We start from the raw sequence: 17,681 nt of genomic DNA on the forward strand, positions 1-17,681 counted from the left end.
ATTTTGTTAAAACAATAAGCTGTCTAAATACCACAAACCTTCCTTTACAAAGGAAAGAGCAGGGGAATGCTTTCTTTTAAATATCTGGTCTCTTTTGTTGCAATAACGCAATCAATAAACAAACAATCAACCAGAACATACAGAGCCAGCTCCTAGAGAGATTTAGTTGTTAAGAGTTCGGCAAGAAAGGTTTCACAAAGGAGCTGCATTTTGGGGGAAAGGAGAGATGGTTTGGCAGAGATAGGGTAAGGTGAATCCATACGGGGAACTGTCTCGGAGCTGTACACACTGAGTTGATCTGAAGGAGGCGACAGCAAGAAAACTGAGGTAAAGTCTTGCAAGAGAAGAGGATTCCTCTGAATGTGGGAGCTTAAAGGAAACTGCTTTTCCTTCCAGTTTACCTGGGTGAGAAGCCGGCCCTTGTTATGGTCAAACAATGGAGGCGTCCAGCGGCAGCAGCATTCTGCGCTGGGAGCGCGAAGGGTTCCTCATCACCTGAGTGCGATGCTCGTCAGGCTCGGCTGGGACGGAAAGCGCTATTTAAAAAAAAAAAAAAAAAAAAAAAATTCACACCGTGCAGCGAGGCTCCTCCGCAGCAGAGCCCGGCTCCCAGATCCCCCGGCGCGGCCATTACCGCCTCTCCGGGGACCCGCCTGGAAGGGCTCCAAGGCGCGGCTTCACGGGTTGCTAAAGCTGTTTTGCTCCCCCCTTCCCTCGGCTCCAACAACAATGGAGCCCAGCTCCGGAGTCCGGCCCCCGCGGGGCCTTCGCCGGCCTCGCCCCTGCTCGCTGCCCATCCTTCGCCTCGTGCCCGGCCGCCATCTGTGACCCCCAAATCCCTGCTCCCCGGCACTGCGGGCCCAGGGACGGTTCCCGCAGGCCCGAGAGGAGGCTCCTCTCCCCGGGGCCTGCCGCGGGGCCGCCGAGCCGCCCGGCTGTGCGGCGCTGCTCTGACCTTTCCTGCTGATCCCCAAGGGCCGGCTCCGGCTCCAGGCCCATCCCAAGTGATGGGTTGTTTTTCTTTTCTTTAACCCACTCATTCGCCTCTCAAACCCGCGTCGGCTCCCCGTCCCCCCACCCCCGCCTTGATCCCGAAAATAAATAATGAGGCTACATCTCGGGTGCCCGGGAACTCACTCCAAGTGAGGGGTTTGAGCGCCCCAGGCCGCAGGCTCCGCGCACCCACCCTCCCTCTCCTCAAGGGACACCTCACAGGTGCGCCTCCGAGCCGCGCGCGCGCTCTCCGCACGCCCAGACGCCTCCGGGGGACAGCGCGCGTGCGCACGCACGAGGCAGGCCAGCCCCGGGGGGAGCGGGGGCCGCACGCATGCGCGCCGCCCGGCCCGCGCCCCCTCCCTCCGCCTCGGCCCCCGCCCCAGTCCGTCGCCCGCGCGCACCCTCCCCCCAACCCCGGGATGATCCCCGCTACTCCCCCTGCCCCTACCTCCCGCGCGCGCGCTCCCGCTCGCCTCCCTCGCTCCTCCCTCCCCCCACCCCCGGCCCGCGTTACCCTGGGCAACCGCACTGCGGCCGCACCTGAGCTGTGCGCCTGCGTCCCACCGGCCAGACCCTCCCAGTCCCTGCCCCCTCCAAAGCCAGGGGAGGGGGAGGCCGTCGCCCCCTCCCCGCAAAGTGAGTATCGATCCGCTCCCCCCCGCCCTCCCGGCAGACACAGACCCGCCGACGCGCCGGCGCCTCAGCGGCCCGCCGGTCAGCGCGGCCAGGCCTCGGCGCTCGGCTCCCGCTCCCAGGGTGCACCGCGGCGGGCGCTCGGGTGGGAGCCGGGGGATGCGCCCGGCGGGCGGCGCTGACTGACCTCCCTCGGCGGGCCGGCCGGGGCAGGGCCGGGACCCGGAGCAGCCCCGCCCATGGGCCGCTGGCCCCCGCTGCCGCCCGCCGGGAGACGACCTAGCCGAGGCGGGGAGCAGGCTGAAGGACCGCGACCTCCGCGCCCGCAGGTGAGGCGGGGCCCGAGGTGTGACCGAGTCCAGCCCCGCTCACCTGCTGGTTCCTGCGGGAGGTGTCCCGGGCGCTGGCGGGGCGGCTGAGGCGCCTCGGGGAGAGGACTTCATTTAAATTCCTTCAAAAGCCCTCCGCGCCGGGGCAGCGGGGCTGCCTCCCACCCCACCCCCAAGGCTTGGAAGAAGTGGTCGCTCTCGGGCGGGGTGCCCCCTGTGCCGAGCCAACTTGGAGGGAAATGGAGCGGTGGGGCGAAGGACAAACGCGCGGCGCCGCGATCCCCGCGCCGGGCGCCCGCGGGGTCCTCCACCGGCGGCGGGGAGAGGGCTGTCCTGGCCGGGGCTCGCGTCCAGGGTGCCGACCGGCCGCAGCGCGCAGCCGAGCCAGCCCGCTGCGGGCGGAGAAGCCGGCCCGGGGGCTGCGCCCGCCCGCCCCGGGGCTGGGTGAGGGATCCGCATTGCAGGTGCACCAGAGCGCCCCAGGGCCCGGCCCCGCTTTGTCTGGGATGCTGTGGGGAGGAGGCCGGCGGAATCCACATCGCCTTTCTAAGTGCGCTTTCCCACCCCGTGGATGTTAGAGACCCTCACTGATAAGTCTTGGCTTCTCCTGCCGGGGTAACCCTTGGCGTAAGTACTCTACCTCACAGTCCTTTCCGGAGGTTTCCTTGGGGGATTTAGTTCACCCTCAGTAACGATTTACTTGTGATTCAGGAAACTGAGCAGAATGCAAATAATGCAGCAAACCCCCGGGCTTGGCTACTGAGCCGCCGTCAGCTGCTGGGAGTTACACTAGTTTATCTCTGTTCTATTTTCGTGCTGAGCCTGTCTTGGTTTTCAAGCCTCGATATTTAGCGATAATGAAATATCGCTATTTATCTATTCCGATAATGAAAATGAGGTGGCATAAGGAAAAAAATAATTACTTTGTGTAATTTAGGTTGCAGTAATCTGTGTTTAAAAAAAAAAAATACATGCTACCAAGACATACTGTATTGCGCATTTCCAGAAACCTGTTAAGAGTGTTAACACCCAATATCCCCGTTTTTAGACTTTTAGGCTTGAACGTCTTTTAAAGAGCATTGTTGTTTTATTAAATGATCTTTTTTTGCACAGTCAAGAATTTCTCTGCATTTTCTTGCCATTCAACTGTAAGGAGAAAGAGGCTAATAGTGACTTTTCCCTCCAAAGATGTTTTGAAATTTATATATTTCTTTTGACTAAATGATCATCTTATGAGACCTGTTTCTGGAAGAATTCTTAAAATAGTTTTTAATTCTTCTTGATCATTTTATTACTACTCAGTATACTCCTTTTAGATATATTTAAAAGCTGGAGAACAAGACAGTTATTAGGTAAATACATCGTTTAACAAGCAGGGTTTGGGTTTTTGTTTTTTTGGAAATTGAATATTTTTACCATTAACTTTAAAACCCACTGACTCCATTTACTTAAATAGATCATTCATCATGAGTTCTTAACTCACTCCCCTTTCATTTGCTGGATAAATTCATTTTAAAATTATCATTATCTAATTGGTGGGATGCATTTGTAATGATACTGTAATCACAGTGTTGATGCGCTTAAGAAATGTTTTTTATATTATAAAGCCTTTTCTCATATTTCTGCCAAAATAAAACGTTGACTTTTTCCCCCTCTATCCAGAACAAGGTCAGCCATAAATAGTTCCTAATACATGGTAGACACACATTTGTTAACTAATTATATCTACTAAATTACCTATCCTTCAAGGGCAGGGACTGTGTGCCTAAACGTACTCCACACGTTAAGAGCATAATGTTGAGTCAGACTGAAGTTCCAGGCTAGTTAGGTAGGTGCCAGTTTAATGACACCGATGTTCTCATCTCTGGCTTTGATGTTTCACCCTGCAGAGAGATTTGGGCAGGGAAGTGAATATGTCCTAATTGTCTTCAAATATTTGAGGTTCTGTCATGCAACAAAGGAATTTATTTATAGTAATTTCTGAGAACAGAAGAGGGTGAGCTGTAGTTGCGGGAAGACAGATTTCACTTTGATATAAAAGCTGAAGTTGCTTAGGATTAAAACCTCCAGCAATGGAAAGAAGGCCTACTCCTTCTCTGGAGGTTTCCTGATATAATGGGTACCCCACTTAGCAGAAATGGCTACCAGGAGGCATCACCAGGAGTGTGGGAGGGAGGTCTGCAAGGGGCGCCTTGGGGTTCCCATGGCAACTGGGTTAGGGTATTCCTGTGTTTCCCTTCTAGCTCTGTGGTTCTTTTTCATTTCTTATGCTGGCGTCTACAGTTTTTGTGGGCTCAAAGACATCATCAGACCCTTGGAAGATTTTTTTACTTGGGTAGAAGCCAGCCTGCAATCAAAAATGTTTTTAATCCTGCTTTGCATTTGTCTGGGCCCGTACAAATAATAAAGCACTCTTACTGTCAATGCTTTTTTTAAAAAAATACTCTTTAATTATAAGTGATTTTTTATTTATTCCTTTGACTTTAGTTTCTACAATAAATATTTAATCAAAAGGAAAATTACCCTTTCAATGAAGTCACACAGAGGAGTCCTTTTTTTTTTTTAAGTGCTTTTTAAAAATGGAATGATGTCAGTCAATTTTTAAGATTCAGCAAATTGTGAAGGTGAATAGATTTTTTTTCCTTATCTGGAAATACTTATTAATAGTGGGTAAGGGCTGCTGCTTGTCCTTACTGTGCATTTTAGTTTATTTCATTACTCAGACATGACTCAAATTTGACAGAAAAAAAATTCATTCATATCCACCCACAGTAAGTAGCTTTGAACTTATTTTCAGTGCAGCCTCATTGTTTTTAAATATATGCTGGAAACTGAAGGTAAAACAAAGCTGAAGAAAAGTAGAATTACAGTGTACTGAAAAGATTAAGTGAATTGGCACTGTGTATTTGAAGAAGAAAAAGATGTGCCCTATTTGCGCTGAGCCAGCCTGGGGAATGGTGGTTCATCAAGAATGGAAATAATGATCTATCCTTTATAACAAAGGTTAGGCTACTGGCTGTGGATTGTGATACATTTATTAAGTGGGTGGTGGAGTTGGAAGTCTAGTCCGTGGCCAAGGAGCAGAACACAGGTCCCTGGGAACACCAACGCACCCATCAATGCTGTCTACATGAGGACGCAAGTGCAGTGTGAGGGTCATGAGGCCAACTGAGTAAATGAATGTTGGAAGCAATTAAAGAAAACAATTCAAAGTCAGTGTATACAAGGATTTAATTTTTTAAAACTCTTAAAAATAACCCCTCTCTTTTCTCTTTGGTAGATGAATTTGTCTTATGCTTTTGTGCCTTTAACTTCTTAGCTGGATTTGGGGGTGATAATTCAAATAAGACAAAGATTCTCAAACCTTGAACAAGCAGTACATCATTTATTTATATTGTGTGCATGAAGGAAAAAGAGAAAAATATTAAGTTCTTCTGGCAAACCAAAAAATAAGAAAACCTTATGAGTACTCCTTCAGGAAAAAAAAAATCATTTATTCTTGTCTATGTATTTACCAGAGCAACAATAATTATCAAGTAAGGCAACCAGTTAGAAAAGCAGACTTTTTAGAGGTGAAAATTTACATTATACAGCTCCTAGCCATAATCTTTGAAGTCGATAAGTCTTAGGAGACTCCTTTGTTAATAAGAAAACAAACTAAGAGTTTGCATGTTTATGCAAGTCTCCAAAGGGGACAGCAGACAAAGATATACTGAATACTTTGGTGATTGTTCCCAGTCTACCACGTTATCAGAACATGAAGCAAGAAGTGTCTACTCATCTGCAGTTGTAGGGGAAGAGAGAATAAGTTTCCTTCTTATTTTTGAGATTCTTTATACAGGCAGAATTCTCAAGACTAAGCCATGAAATTCTATTGGTTAGCACAAAACAGTAAGGCAGACCTGAGAAGTTTAAAGCTTACAATAAAGAAAAAGAAAAGGACAGAGAAAACTTCTAATACATGGCATATGAGACTTATTATTCTCTGCTTCTACAATTTTTTTCTTTTTTACTGCTCTGTCAATACATGACATCAAATTTAGACATAAGATCTATTATCTTTTATTCCTCACATTTTCTTCCCAGTCTGTTTCTAAATACATCCTTTGTCCTTGTTTATTATCCAAATAAGAAAGTTCTTACATAGCATTGCTTTAACATTTCTGCTACTTAGAAGTTTTAATTCTCAGTGCTATTACAAAACCATCTTTCTTAAAGTTGCAAGTTTTACCTAGAAATGAGTGTCATTTTACTCTGAATGTATAATGTGGATATGTGTAAAAATTCTGGTTCCCCAAGACAGTTCTATCATTGTCATATCATAATCATTTAGGTAATCTCCATGTTTTTCTAATAGGGTGGTGAACAAATATAGGTTAGGCTCATGCCATATATTGAACATCGAGGGCTGCTTTAACCCCTAATTTTTCCCCACATATCAACCCAGGTAAAAGGCACTCATAATTTTTCCCTCAGTGGCCTCCGACATGTGAGAGCAAATCCAGTGTTTAGAATTATTTGTTCAACACATTCATAAGAAAGATGAAGTTTTTTTAAAAATGTGCTCCCATAGGAAGAATATAGAAGGGATTATTAGGTGTGGCCTGTCCTTTTCAAGGAGAGTCAGGCTTTGTCTTTGAGAGTGAGTCATCTTTACCTTTTGGATGATTCCCTGTGACCAGACCAGAAAGTTCTGGTGGCGCAGAGTGGCACCTTTCAGTCACTAGGGTACTTGTTCACTGGCATGCACTGTTGCTGTGGGGTTAGGGAGGTGGGAGAGGATAGGCCAGTTTTTTTCTGAGGGGGGTAAGGATGTGTAATCCTGCTCAGCTTCCTCATTGTGTGATAGGTCTCAAATGAGGAATTATTTTCCACCACAAACATGGTCAAGTCAGTTCTTGACAGAAAGAGGTTTATAATACAGTAAGATGCTCATCTTAGGACCCAGTTCAGAAATGACAAGGTCAAACCTTAACTTTTGAAGCAAAGGCAGGTTTATTTGGGGGGAGGTAAAATAAAAGTGGGAATGAAGGAAGTCAGAAGTGAGATAGACCTCCATGGTGATAGGTTGCTGCTGTGTCTTTGGAGGTTTTTTTTGTGTCTAGTTGCAGAGGGAACTCAAAGCAATTTGGGATCATCATGCACTAATTCTAAAATGTTGCACTGAATTTAGCAGGCCATGGTCAGGGTAGAATGCCTTTCCAAATCGTGTCAGGTTGCCTCCAGGACCTTCCTGTATAGGTTGTCATCATGAGTCTGAAACTCAAGTGGGAAATAGATTATTAACTCCTGTGCCTTAGGGGGAAAACTGAGTTTAATTAGAAGTCATCAAGCAGTTGAGGCCTGTGTCTTCCTCCAGGAGGGGCTGTGAGTTCTTGGCACTTGACATCAGTCTTCGTACCCAGCAGAACTATAAAGCCTCTTTTGGGAAGGCTGAGGTGCTCTTGTGGACTGTTGATCCTCAGTGTGCACCTAGTCGCCCAGGTTTCTTGTACTTAGGAATGAAATGCATTGTGCTTTTTGTCCTCATCAGTGCTCCCTCCTGATAGAACTTTTTTCTTTTAGCACATGAGTGTTTTGCCATTGGGGGAGCAATCAGAAGTTTCATAAGCCTACTCATTCATTTTTTTAGGTGAAGGAAGTTCCAGATTTTTGTTGTTAAGCCTCTCCAGTTCATAATCTATAGGGCATCTGGCATTTCAGTCCAGTATCTGCAAAATCCTGGCTAGGTTATTTTTCACAATTCCATTTTGGCATTTGTATTATGGTTCTCCAGCAAAACGGAACCAACAGGATATTTGTGTGTGTAATGAGATTTATTATAGAACTTGGCTCATGTGACTATGAGATTGGCAAATCCAAATTCTGCAGGGCAGGCAGCAAGTTGGGAGCTTCAATGAAGGTTTCAATGAATTCCCCAGAAGCCGGCTGGCTGAAGTGGAGACAGAAGTTCTTTCTGACTGTTGAAATCATCAGTTCTCCCTTTAAGGCCTTCAGCTGATTGGATGAGGCGTCTCTCATTGCTGAAGGCCATCTCCTTTTTGATTGTAGATGAAATCAGCCATAGGTGCAATCAAATGACCAATGATTTAAATCCCCAAAATATCCGTACAGTAACAGGTCAGTACTTGCTTGACCAGACAACCAAACCTAGTTCAAGTTGACACATGAACTTAACCATCACAGCATTTTACCACCTCTTCTGATTCTAGATGAGACAGCAAAGGCATTGCTGCATGTGTAAGGCTTTACAACTTTATTTACAGGTTTACCTGAAAAGTGCAGACTCCTGCTGTAAATAGACACTTATTGTGCCAAATCTAGAAAGAATATATTTCAGAAGTCTTCTTGATACTAATAGTGTCAGCCTTTACACATGGGTATCTTCTATACCCAGTAAAATTACTGAAACATTCACGTGAAAACCATGTCCTCATTTGAATAAAATTAATCTGAATATATTTACAAATGCCCCCACAAGAGGAGAGAGAAGCTGCTTTCTTAGTCCTAATGTTTTTTCCCCCCAAACTTGAGCCTTACAAATAAGGGAACTCGTGCAATACAGTTCTAGCTGCACTAGAAAATTTGGAGCATAACACTTAGGTCTCATTATCCCTAGCATCCTTTCCGTTTCTGTGCACCAGACCAAAAGCACGAAGATGGAATTAAATCCTTTAGAGAGCTACCAAGGGCGGTCTAAGGAATGGTCTGGTTACAAGGACTCGCTGCGAGTCTCCATAGGCCCTTTTCCTGTGTGGGGCCTGATCTGGGAGAAGGTTAGCATGGATATCGCTGCCAGAAGGGACTGGGCAGTCTGGGCAGGATGAATGGCCATTGATAGGCTCAACTATATTATTAACAAAAGTAAGAGTAGTTTTAAAACAGCCCCAGTGTAAGGTAACACGAGGACCATTAGAAGCATGCACTCCTCCCAGAACGAGGAACCTTCATTATTTTCATAATTGTCCATAATCAGACTGTGAGTCACAAGAAAGACTAAGAAAGAAAAGTAATATTTCATGTTTGAGTGAGGGCAAAAATTTTTTTTATCATCTGATCAGAATATATAGAGACAAAGAAGAACCTTTGTCACTTCCTATTGAGAATAGATTGTATACCAGAGACCTATTTTCATTTCTGTGCACTACTAGTATTTTATCTTCAATTAGATAAAATTTTTATTGATTTACTTTAATGTACCTTGATACACATAAACATATACACGTAGTCATTCCAAACACTATATTTAAATGACAGTATACTATTTAGAGATCTAAAATTGGGTTTTTAAAAGTTATCAAGGAAACCAGATGTCCATAATATATTGACTGCTTTAGCCATCTTCATTTGAGCATTGTTAAGAACAAATGCTCAAAAAGACCTAGCAGAACAAGCATCTTGATTTGATCTTTAATTTCTTTAGAAATCTTCAGATAATTATAGATTATTAATTACCTCAGCACTCTTGCTAGTCTAAAGAGAATTAGGGATTTTAGAAAACTTATAAAGTAACCTTAAAGAATAATGCAATTGTTGCTATTAAGAATTTGTCAGAGAAATACTGCATCTTAAAACATAATTTAGTTAATGGAAGTAGTTGACATGTAATATCTGAGATTTTTAAAAAGCAATATATAGCAATGTATAAAGGTAATCATTTATTAATTTTTAACTCACTTCAGGTGTATTCTAGCATTTAGATTTACCTACTCTTAAATAATTATGTAAGTAATATGGTCTGTAAGAGAAGCATTAGGAGTTTTGAAACTTCATTTTAATTTAGACTTGTGAAAAATCCTCCTCTTTTATGAATTAAGATGTATAGGGTTATGTAAGCTACATGAGGGCAGGATTTTTATCTGTTTTGTTCATTGGTATTTTCTAAATGTTCTCAACAGTGTCTGGCTCAAAGGTGCTCAAAGAAAATTGACTTTCTCTAAGAATGAACTATAATACTTCATACTGCCACCACAGAGGGAAGACAGCATTCTTTTCTACCCCCAAATTCAGAAAAACAATGTGTCAAAGAATTTGCCTTAAGAGTTTTAAGAGAACTTGGATAACTTATTTTATGTTGTCTTCCATGTTATAGTAAAACACCTTCATTCTTATTCTTAGTGTAGAAGTTTTTTAAAGATAAACACTTTTGCAATTTGTACCTGTGTCTTTAATTTTTATTTTTAAACTGGTATTTTATGATCAGAGTAATTGTTTTTATTTTGGAAGAGATATTTTCCAAGTAGAAAACCATTTTAAGGTTTACCAGCTTAACACTAATTTCTTTAACTCCTTCAACATGTGTGTGCAGATTACAAAGTTAAAATTATGACTCGTTTTGTAAACAGAGTTTACAAAAGTACTGTGCAGCCTGTGCTTGCATTCCTCCCAGCCTGGAAATATTTTCTTAAAGTGCTAGTACATTTAAACTATTAGGAGTTTTTTGGAAACGGATGTGGCTCAAGCATTTGAGTACCTACCTCCCACAAGGGACATCCCGGGTTTGGTTCCCCATGCCTCCTGAGAAAAAACAAAAAAAGAAACAACAAGCAAGACAAACCAAAAAACCAACTCAGGGAAGCCGATGTGGCTCAGTGCTTGTGCACCTGCTTCCCACATAAGAGTTACTGGGTTCAATCCCCAGCCCGGTACCTCAAAAAAAAAAAAAAAAAAAAAATATATATATATATATATACACACACACACACACACATTAGGAGTTTTAGCATTATTTAATAAATTTCTTGGTAGTCTTTAAAATCCTTGTAGTATTTAGTGATCTCCTTAAAAAGAGGAATTTCTTTGCATTCAAGAAATGTTACGGCCTTTCAACATCAAAATTCCTTAGGGATTCACTAACTGTTCTAGATAAAAGGTTATTTCATAGAACCTGTAAACCTGAGTCAACTTCAATATGTCCATTTGATTTCTCTAGAAATATGCAGCTCGAGTCTCTTTCTGGGGTTCCAGAATTCTTTTGAGTCACCCTTTCCATTTCTCTGTTCACTTAAGCTTTCATACAGGAAAAACAAATTCTCACACTGTCAAATAATGGGAAAGAAGTATTACATTCTTAAGCAAATTGGCATTTATACACAGCCTTTTTCTTCCAAGTAAAAAAGAAAGCAAGGAAAAGCATATATATTCTTATCCAGCATAGTGAAGCAGGTCAGGTAGTGCTCTTCTGCACACCTCCTTCACCAAGAGTTTAAGATAAGGAGTAACTCAAAGAGTGCACCAAGGAGTCTTTCACCTGATTGTTGCCTTTTTCTCCAAGGTCAGCCACTCTCTGTTACAGGAAGGGCTGCCGTACCCTGGCCAGGCTAGTCCCTCTTGGAGAGCTCTATCTACCACAGTTCACTAGGAATTTGAGAAACCCCAGAAGAGCTGAATAAACCTCAAGACAAAAGGGGAAAAAAAGGCTGCCTCAATTTAGATTGACAATAGCCCAGGTTTTCTCAACCACAGCAGTATTGGCCTTTGGAGACAGATCACTCTGTTGTGGAGAGCTGTCCTGTGCATTATAGATTGTTTTGCAGTATTACTGGCCTCTACCATCTACTGGCTGCTAGTACCACCCCCAGTTGTAACAACCCAAAATATCTCCAGGCATGTCCATGTGTCCCCTGGGGAATGGGAGACACAGTTGCCCCCGGATGAGCCCCACTGTCATAACTTGACCAAAATCTCAGTGGAGTTCACCAGAGGAGGCTGTTCTTCCTTTAATTCTGACTGCTTACAGTTCTCAAATCATAGGACTTACACACTAATTCCACCTATTCACTGGCCAGAATGACAACAATAACAGCAGCTGTGTCTTGCATCAGCCACAAAACAATGCCTATGTAGATTCTCAGGGGCTGGAAACTCATGTAGATGGTATTCTAAGCAGGTTAGAGTCCGATTACAGAAGCCGGCCAGTTCCTCACCAAGACCAAAGTGGAGATTTCTCTTACTGCTCTTTGCCAGATTATATTTGTCTCAACAAGGAATTGCCATCTTCCTCTCTCTGCCGGCCTTTTCAGCTTAGCTGTCTGACTCATGGCAACTATTGTTTGTTTAAATGGGTTAAGACTTTCAGTCTCCATTTGAATAAGGAATTGGTCAGAGTCTATATTTATTTTTACCATCTTTAAAAAGAGAAAAGAAGGAGATTCTAAAACCTGTCTACTGGCTAACCAGAAAACCTGAAAAGATTCTACGTCTTAGAAAAAGAGATGTCAATTTAAATTGTAGTATTAGGACAATAGATTATCAAGTAAGGCAACCAATTAGAAAAGCAAACTTTTTGAAATTAAAAAAGTTACATTTTACAGAATTACAGGTTACATTTTACAGAATTTAACAACCATCTTGAAAGTCTAGTTGTCTTAAAATGCTTCCTTGTAAATAAAACAACATAATTATAATTATACATTTTTACACATTTTGCCCAGCATAGGTAGAGTAAGCTTGATAGTTGTGATTGCTCACTTTAACAGAACTAGCTTTTTAACCCGGATTAGTGTCTGCTTTTCTGCAGCTGTAGGATAGAAGAAACATTTTCTCTTATTTTGAGATTTTTTTTAACAAGCAGCATCTTAAGAATAATCGATGGGATTCTATTAACACCAAGCAAGAAAGAATACACTAAGAAGCTTAAAACTTAAGAATATGGAAAGAAAAAAGCAGAAAAGATACTCTGCAGAGTATGTACTTTGAAATTTTAGTGGGTTGCAACATTTCTTCATTTAAGGTCAACAGTATATTGTATAGTTAAGAGTATGGGTTTTGATGACAGACTGATTTGAGATGAATCCCAGCCCTGTCACTTAGCTGTAACTTTAAGCATGTTATTTAACCTCTCTAGGCTTGTTTGTTTATGCATAAATTAGCTCCTTATATAAAGTGCATAGTTTGGCACCTGGCATGTGGGCACTCAATAAAAGGTAGTTCTCTATTTATACTACTTCCTTAGAGCTAAGGATATGTTGCTACTGTACTTCTCTTCCCCTTCATCCTACATCATCACCACCAGGATGAATTTCCCTAAGTACAAATTTTGCCTCTCTCTCTTGCATAAAAACTCAGCATTTCCTCATTTCTTATCTCTTCCATCTCAACTTTTCTGAGTGGCTTTCAAGATGCAACTTAAATCTGACACTAGCTTTTCTATCTAACATTATTTTCCACCACTCCCCAGAGTGTTCTTTCCATGTCAGACAGCTTAATAGACTCACTGTTCTTTCTAAAACTTTTTTCATGTTTACCCCACTAGAAATTCTTCCTTCTATCCAAACCCTACCCATCCTTTAAGGCTCAGCTCTAGTCCCGGCCTCTTCAAAATAAAGCTTTCTTGGTCACTCCTGCCCTTATTCACTCAGCATTCACTCTGTACCTACCACCATATGTCTGGCAATATGTAAGGTACGAGGATGCTACAAGAATTGGCCTTACAGGGATGTACACAGCCAGTTCCCAGAGCCAGGGGTCAACGGAAGGAGCTTCAGGTGCTATGATGGGTGTACCTTTATGGATTAACATTTCTGTTGGATGCCTGTACTTGGCACATACCCCATAAGGGTTTCACTATGCATTGTTTTCTTTGTACATTTGTGGCTATCTCATATCCCCAAGTAAGTTGTAAGCATAGAACTGAGTACAGAGTGGACACTTTAGAAATGTATACTGGCTTGATCTTTAACCTCTAATTGCATATTTAAAAGGAGAATTTACCGGCCAGTCTATTATAATAGGCCTTGTAAACTTCAAAAGACAAGTTGAAAAACAAAATCGATTCTGATGTTAAGCTCTTGATGCGTACCATAACCTCTTGGTGATTCTATGGTCCCAGGCTCTTGGAATTCATGGAACAGTACCTTTTTTAACTGGGGGAGTTCTAAAATGAAATAAAGAACTGTCCTTTGAATTGAATAAAGTTAACTTTATAGAAAACTCATTGTCCTTGTTTTTCTTATTTCTTTTTTCTTCATGGACTAGTCAAAACATCATCAAAGCTTTTCACCAACAGCATATCCTGAAATTCTGATGTCCACTGACAAGTTCCTAAAGCATGAACTGGGTCCTTAGTTTATTTATGACTCAACCATATATAGAATTTGATGTGTTCCTATAATGTAAACACTAAGAATTTACTTGATTGGCTCCTACCAGAAATACATTTTCTAGGTATAAGAAAGCCTCACTCTTTGTTGTCACAGTTTGCTAATTGCTGAGATTTTGTGTATTGCAGACTCTACAGAAGGTCCTGAACAAGTCCATACTTTCTTTTTCACAGAAATTAAGCTTTATTTAATTATTAGGTGGCCTGATGATTTGTTTTTTTCTTTGCGAGAGCCTTTCCAATAACCCTAATTCTCCAAAGGGGCACACATAAACTAGCTCTTCTTATCTCTGCTATATCCTCATATCAATAAGGAAATATTTCTGAGTCCCCTCACTCTCACCAAAACAAAATATACTGCCTAACTGGGAGGGGGGGGGAGGAAGGAATGTCAAACCAGATAATGGGTGAGATCATTACTAATTTTCAGTGATCAAGAACCCTTTCTTAAAGGACTAACACAGGTTACTGCTGGCATTCATTCTTCTAGGTGCTGGAGGTAAAGCGGGGATGAGACAGAAAAGCCTTGTACTCCTGAGGTTTACCTTCTAATGTGTATGTGGGGGGGGGCATTTGATAATAGAGGACATAATTTCAGATAGCAATAAATACTGTGACATAAAATGGGATAGCATGATGATAATGGCAGAATTAAAGTTTTAATCATTTTGGCAGTGCAAAGTGGCAAAAGGCCACAGCAGACTCCATAATGGGATATCTGGAGCAGAGAAGCCCATTTGGGGGACTGTTCAGATTGAAGTTCTAATAGTAACAAACACATAGACCTAGGCACAGTTCCACAGCTTTTGAGCTGCACTGCCTGTTGTGGTTGCCACCAGTCACATGTGCCTACTTAAAATTTAATTCATATCAAATTAAAATAAATTTTTAAAAAAATTTTTAAAAGCTATATCACAAAGGTCTATTACAAGTGAAACAACTGAAGCATAAAATAAATGAAATGAAAAAGTCAGTTTCTTAGACATACCCATAACATTTCAAGTGTTCAGGAGGCACATGTGGCTTGTGACTACTTTATTGGACAGCACAGACTAGAATATTTCCATCAACACAGAAAATTCTTTATGATAGCCCTTAGGTAAACTCAATCTTCACAACAACTCTAATGAGGTAGGTACTCTTCCCATTTTGCAGATTAAAAGAATGAGGCACAGCAAGTTAAGCTAGGATTCAAACGTGCTTGTCTGGGTCCAGAGCCTGGGCTTTTAATCCCTACCTGTTATGTTGCTGCAACTCATGCATGCGTTGGTCCACTCATCTGTATGATCCACTTCCAACAGGACTGCATCTGATACAGAAATCTACCTCTTGATAAGATCTTGTCATTGGATGATTTAAGATTCAGCTAAAAGAAATTCTGATCTCAGGGCCGGATCCTTTCTGACTGAAGACAGAGGCCTATGTTAGCACAATTTCTCCTTCCTTAAAAAGAAAGGGGAAAATGGAGATGAAAATGTCCAGGAAAATATCGAGTATGAGTCACCTTAGTAAGTCATTATTTAAGATCTCTACACCTCAGTTTCACCATATATAAACTTGGGACAATAATAAGTATGTATCTCATACAGTTGTCATTGAGGATTCAATGGGGTAAGACATAGAAACCACTTGGCAAAGTACCTGGCACACAGCATATGCTAGGTAGGCTGTAATTACTGTCATTGTAAGCAACATCATTACTATCCCCTGTGTAATGGCCACATTCGGAAGGAATGTTCCAGAATACACAGGAAACCACCAGAAATGGCAATTTCTTCTTGGGGATAAGGGGTAGGGGTAACGTCTTTATCTCCCATAACTGCCATGAGAACTTCAGGTTCCAAACACAAGTTTGGAATTGAAGAATGCCACTTTAGGAAGGCACCAGGCAGACAGTGCCAGCCTTTGGAGTCAGATTTGCATTTAGCTCATGCATTTAGTATTTTGTAAATTTAGGAAAGTGTGCTCCACTGAGCCTCAGGTCTTTAAAAAAAAAAGGTGTGATCATACTTATTGTGCATAACTTTCAAGAATTGATTATCTATGAATCTGACCCAACAATACTTGGTAAAAAAATAGCCATAATTACTATTTTTATTAAGGATTTTAAGCTTTTCACAAATGAAAACTGCCTTTGAATAGTTTCTGTCCAAATGCCTTAGACCCAAAGGCTGCGCTAGTGCAGAGCCAGCAGAGGATGGAATAGATGGTCCTCAAACGCAGTCACCCACAGCACACTCCCAAGTGTGGTGATCTCACCCTGGAAAAGCATATATGAGCCACCTGAAAAGCATCATGTGGCGTGCACACAGCAGCTATTTCACTGTTTTCCACTGAGGTCAAAGCTGCTCTACACACTCCCACAACCAGACAGAAAAGTATCTACCTCATATGAACGAGGTAACCATCCTGCCCATTCAGAATACTGGAAGGAAAGACAAATGTCCCCAGCTTCTGACTTACCTGTGAGTTTAAACAGACTTGGATCAAACAGAAGCTGAAACCCCCAACTTCTAAGAATTTTGAACTTCAAATGGAAAATCTGGGCACTCTAAACCAAAATTGCCAACTTCCAGAGATGTGGATATATTGGGTGCTTATTATTAAATAATGTAAATGAAAGAGGGCACTAAAAGAGCACGTCATGGACCAAGGATTATAATTAATCCCATGTGGGAGCATGGGGTCAAACATAAGAGAAAACAAAGCAAAAGTAGTTGTACAAATGGAAAAAAAGTAACAGTGCAAATGAAAATCAGTGATTTTTAATAAGATAAAGGACAGTAGGAATAAGGAAATCTCTACTGCATCCCATTCTTTGAAAAATCCAAATGTGTACAAGATGTAGTGATTGTTTACTTCCCCTAATTTCTTCTACTCTTTACCCACATCTGATAATTTAGGTAATATGGTTGCCCTGCCTCTTATTTTACTTTTCCTTCTTTGTATGTATTGGGTTAATGTACTAGTGGCTAATTTATATAGTGTGATCAAATTTGGTTGCCAAGACAAGTCCTGAAATGACAAATGCACAGCAGCTACTTACCTTGTATCATTCTCACATTTATCAACTTCATCTGAATCTTAGCTTTGCTTATTCATTTTAAATGACAGACTCTCTTAATGGATAGCTGTATTATGGGAAGTTTTTCTCCTTCCCTGGAATTCAATGTGCAATTTACTAAAGAACAAGAACATATGATTCGAGAGTTCTCTTGTTTCTTGACATAATAAAGAATCATTGTGAGTAGAAAGAACTTTATGGGAGTCAAACAGTCTAAAATGTCATCAGTAAATGCGATTCATTTATTCTACACAGCACAGGAAGCTCACGGAAAGGAAACTTTTAAAGAATTAAATAATCCATGTTGGAAGTGTCAAATCATTACATGGAAAGTCACAGGGTCAAGCTTCATTAAGTGGATATGCTAAAGCCGTCAGAAAAAAAGTTTTAGGAAATGAAGATCTAGGGAAATGGTAAATGACATCTTAAAATAAGTTTATCTTGTTTTAAAAATATTGGTACTCAAGCAATGTTATTACACAGTATTAGTGTCCAATAGAAACGTTACGTTAGTGCTTGCCAGAGGGTATGGAATTACTAAAATTAAATGCCTGACCAT

The 17,681-nt window shown here is 41.8% G+C and overlaps 2 protein-coding genes and 1 long non-coding RNA gene across 8 annotated transcripts in view; 1 reads left to right on the plus strand and 2 right to left on the minus strand.

Moving 5' to 3' along the window:
* ZNF664 (zinc finger protein 664) overlaps positions 1-1,748 on the minus strand; it is a 40,876-nt gene extending 39,128 nt beyond the window's left edge. For 2 of the 5 annotated variants that reach the window (XM_071209759.1, XM_071209761.1), the window contains exons 1-2: positions 1,138-1,278; positions 402-536 (exon numbers count right to left, since the gene is read on the minus strand). The gene's annotated coding sequence lies outside the window, so the exon portion shown is untranslated. Of the gene's footprint in view, positions 1-401; positions 537-1,137; positions 1,300-1,536; positions 1,626-1,677 lie in introns of those variants that run through there. The other 3 variants (XM_071209762.1, XM_071209763.1, XM_071209760.1) reach the window with 3 other exon arrangements.
* CCDC92 (coiled-coil domain containing 92) overlaps positions 1,391-17,681 on the plus strand; it is a 34,864-nt gene continuing 18,573 nt past the window's right edge. Inside the window, exon 1 of one of the 2 annotated variants that reach the window (XM_058281256.2) lies at positions 1,391-1,632. In XM_058281256.2, coding sequence (XP_058137239.1) covers positions 1,416-1,632 — 217 coding nt within the window. In that variant the 5' untranslated portion in view covers positions 1,391-1,415. Of the gene's footprint in view, positions 1,633-1,736; positions 1,959-17,681 lie in introns of those variants that run through there. The other variant, XM_058281257.2, reaches the window with a different exon arrangement.
* Positions 10,669-17,203, minus strand: LOC131274556 (uncharacterized). The gene is made up of 3 exons (XR_009181784.1): positions 17,105-17,203; positions 15,296-15,501; positions 10,669-10,996 (listed from the first exon to the last, which is right to left on the minus strand). It is a non-coding gene; the product is annotated as an uncharacterized lncRNA (long non-coding RNA).

Source organism: Dasypus novemcinctus, chromosome 19 (assembly GCF_030445035.2).
Source record: "Dasypus novemcinctus isolate mDasNov1 chromosome 19, mDasNov1.1.hap2, whole genome shotgun sequence".
NCBI classification, from domain to species: domain Eukaryota; kingdom Metazoa; phylum Chordata; class Mammalia; order Cingulata; family Dasypodidae; genus Dasypus; species Dasypus novemcinctus.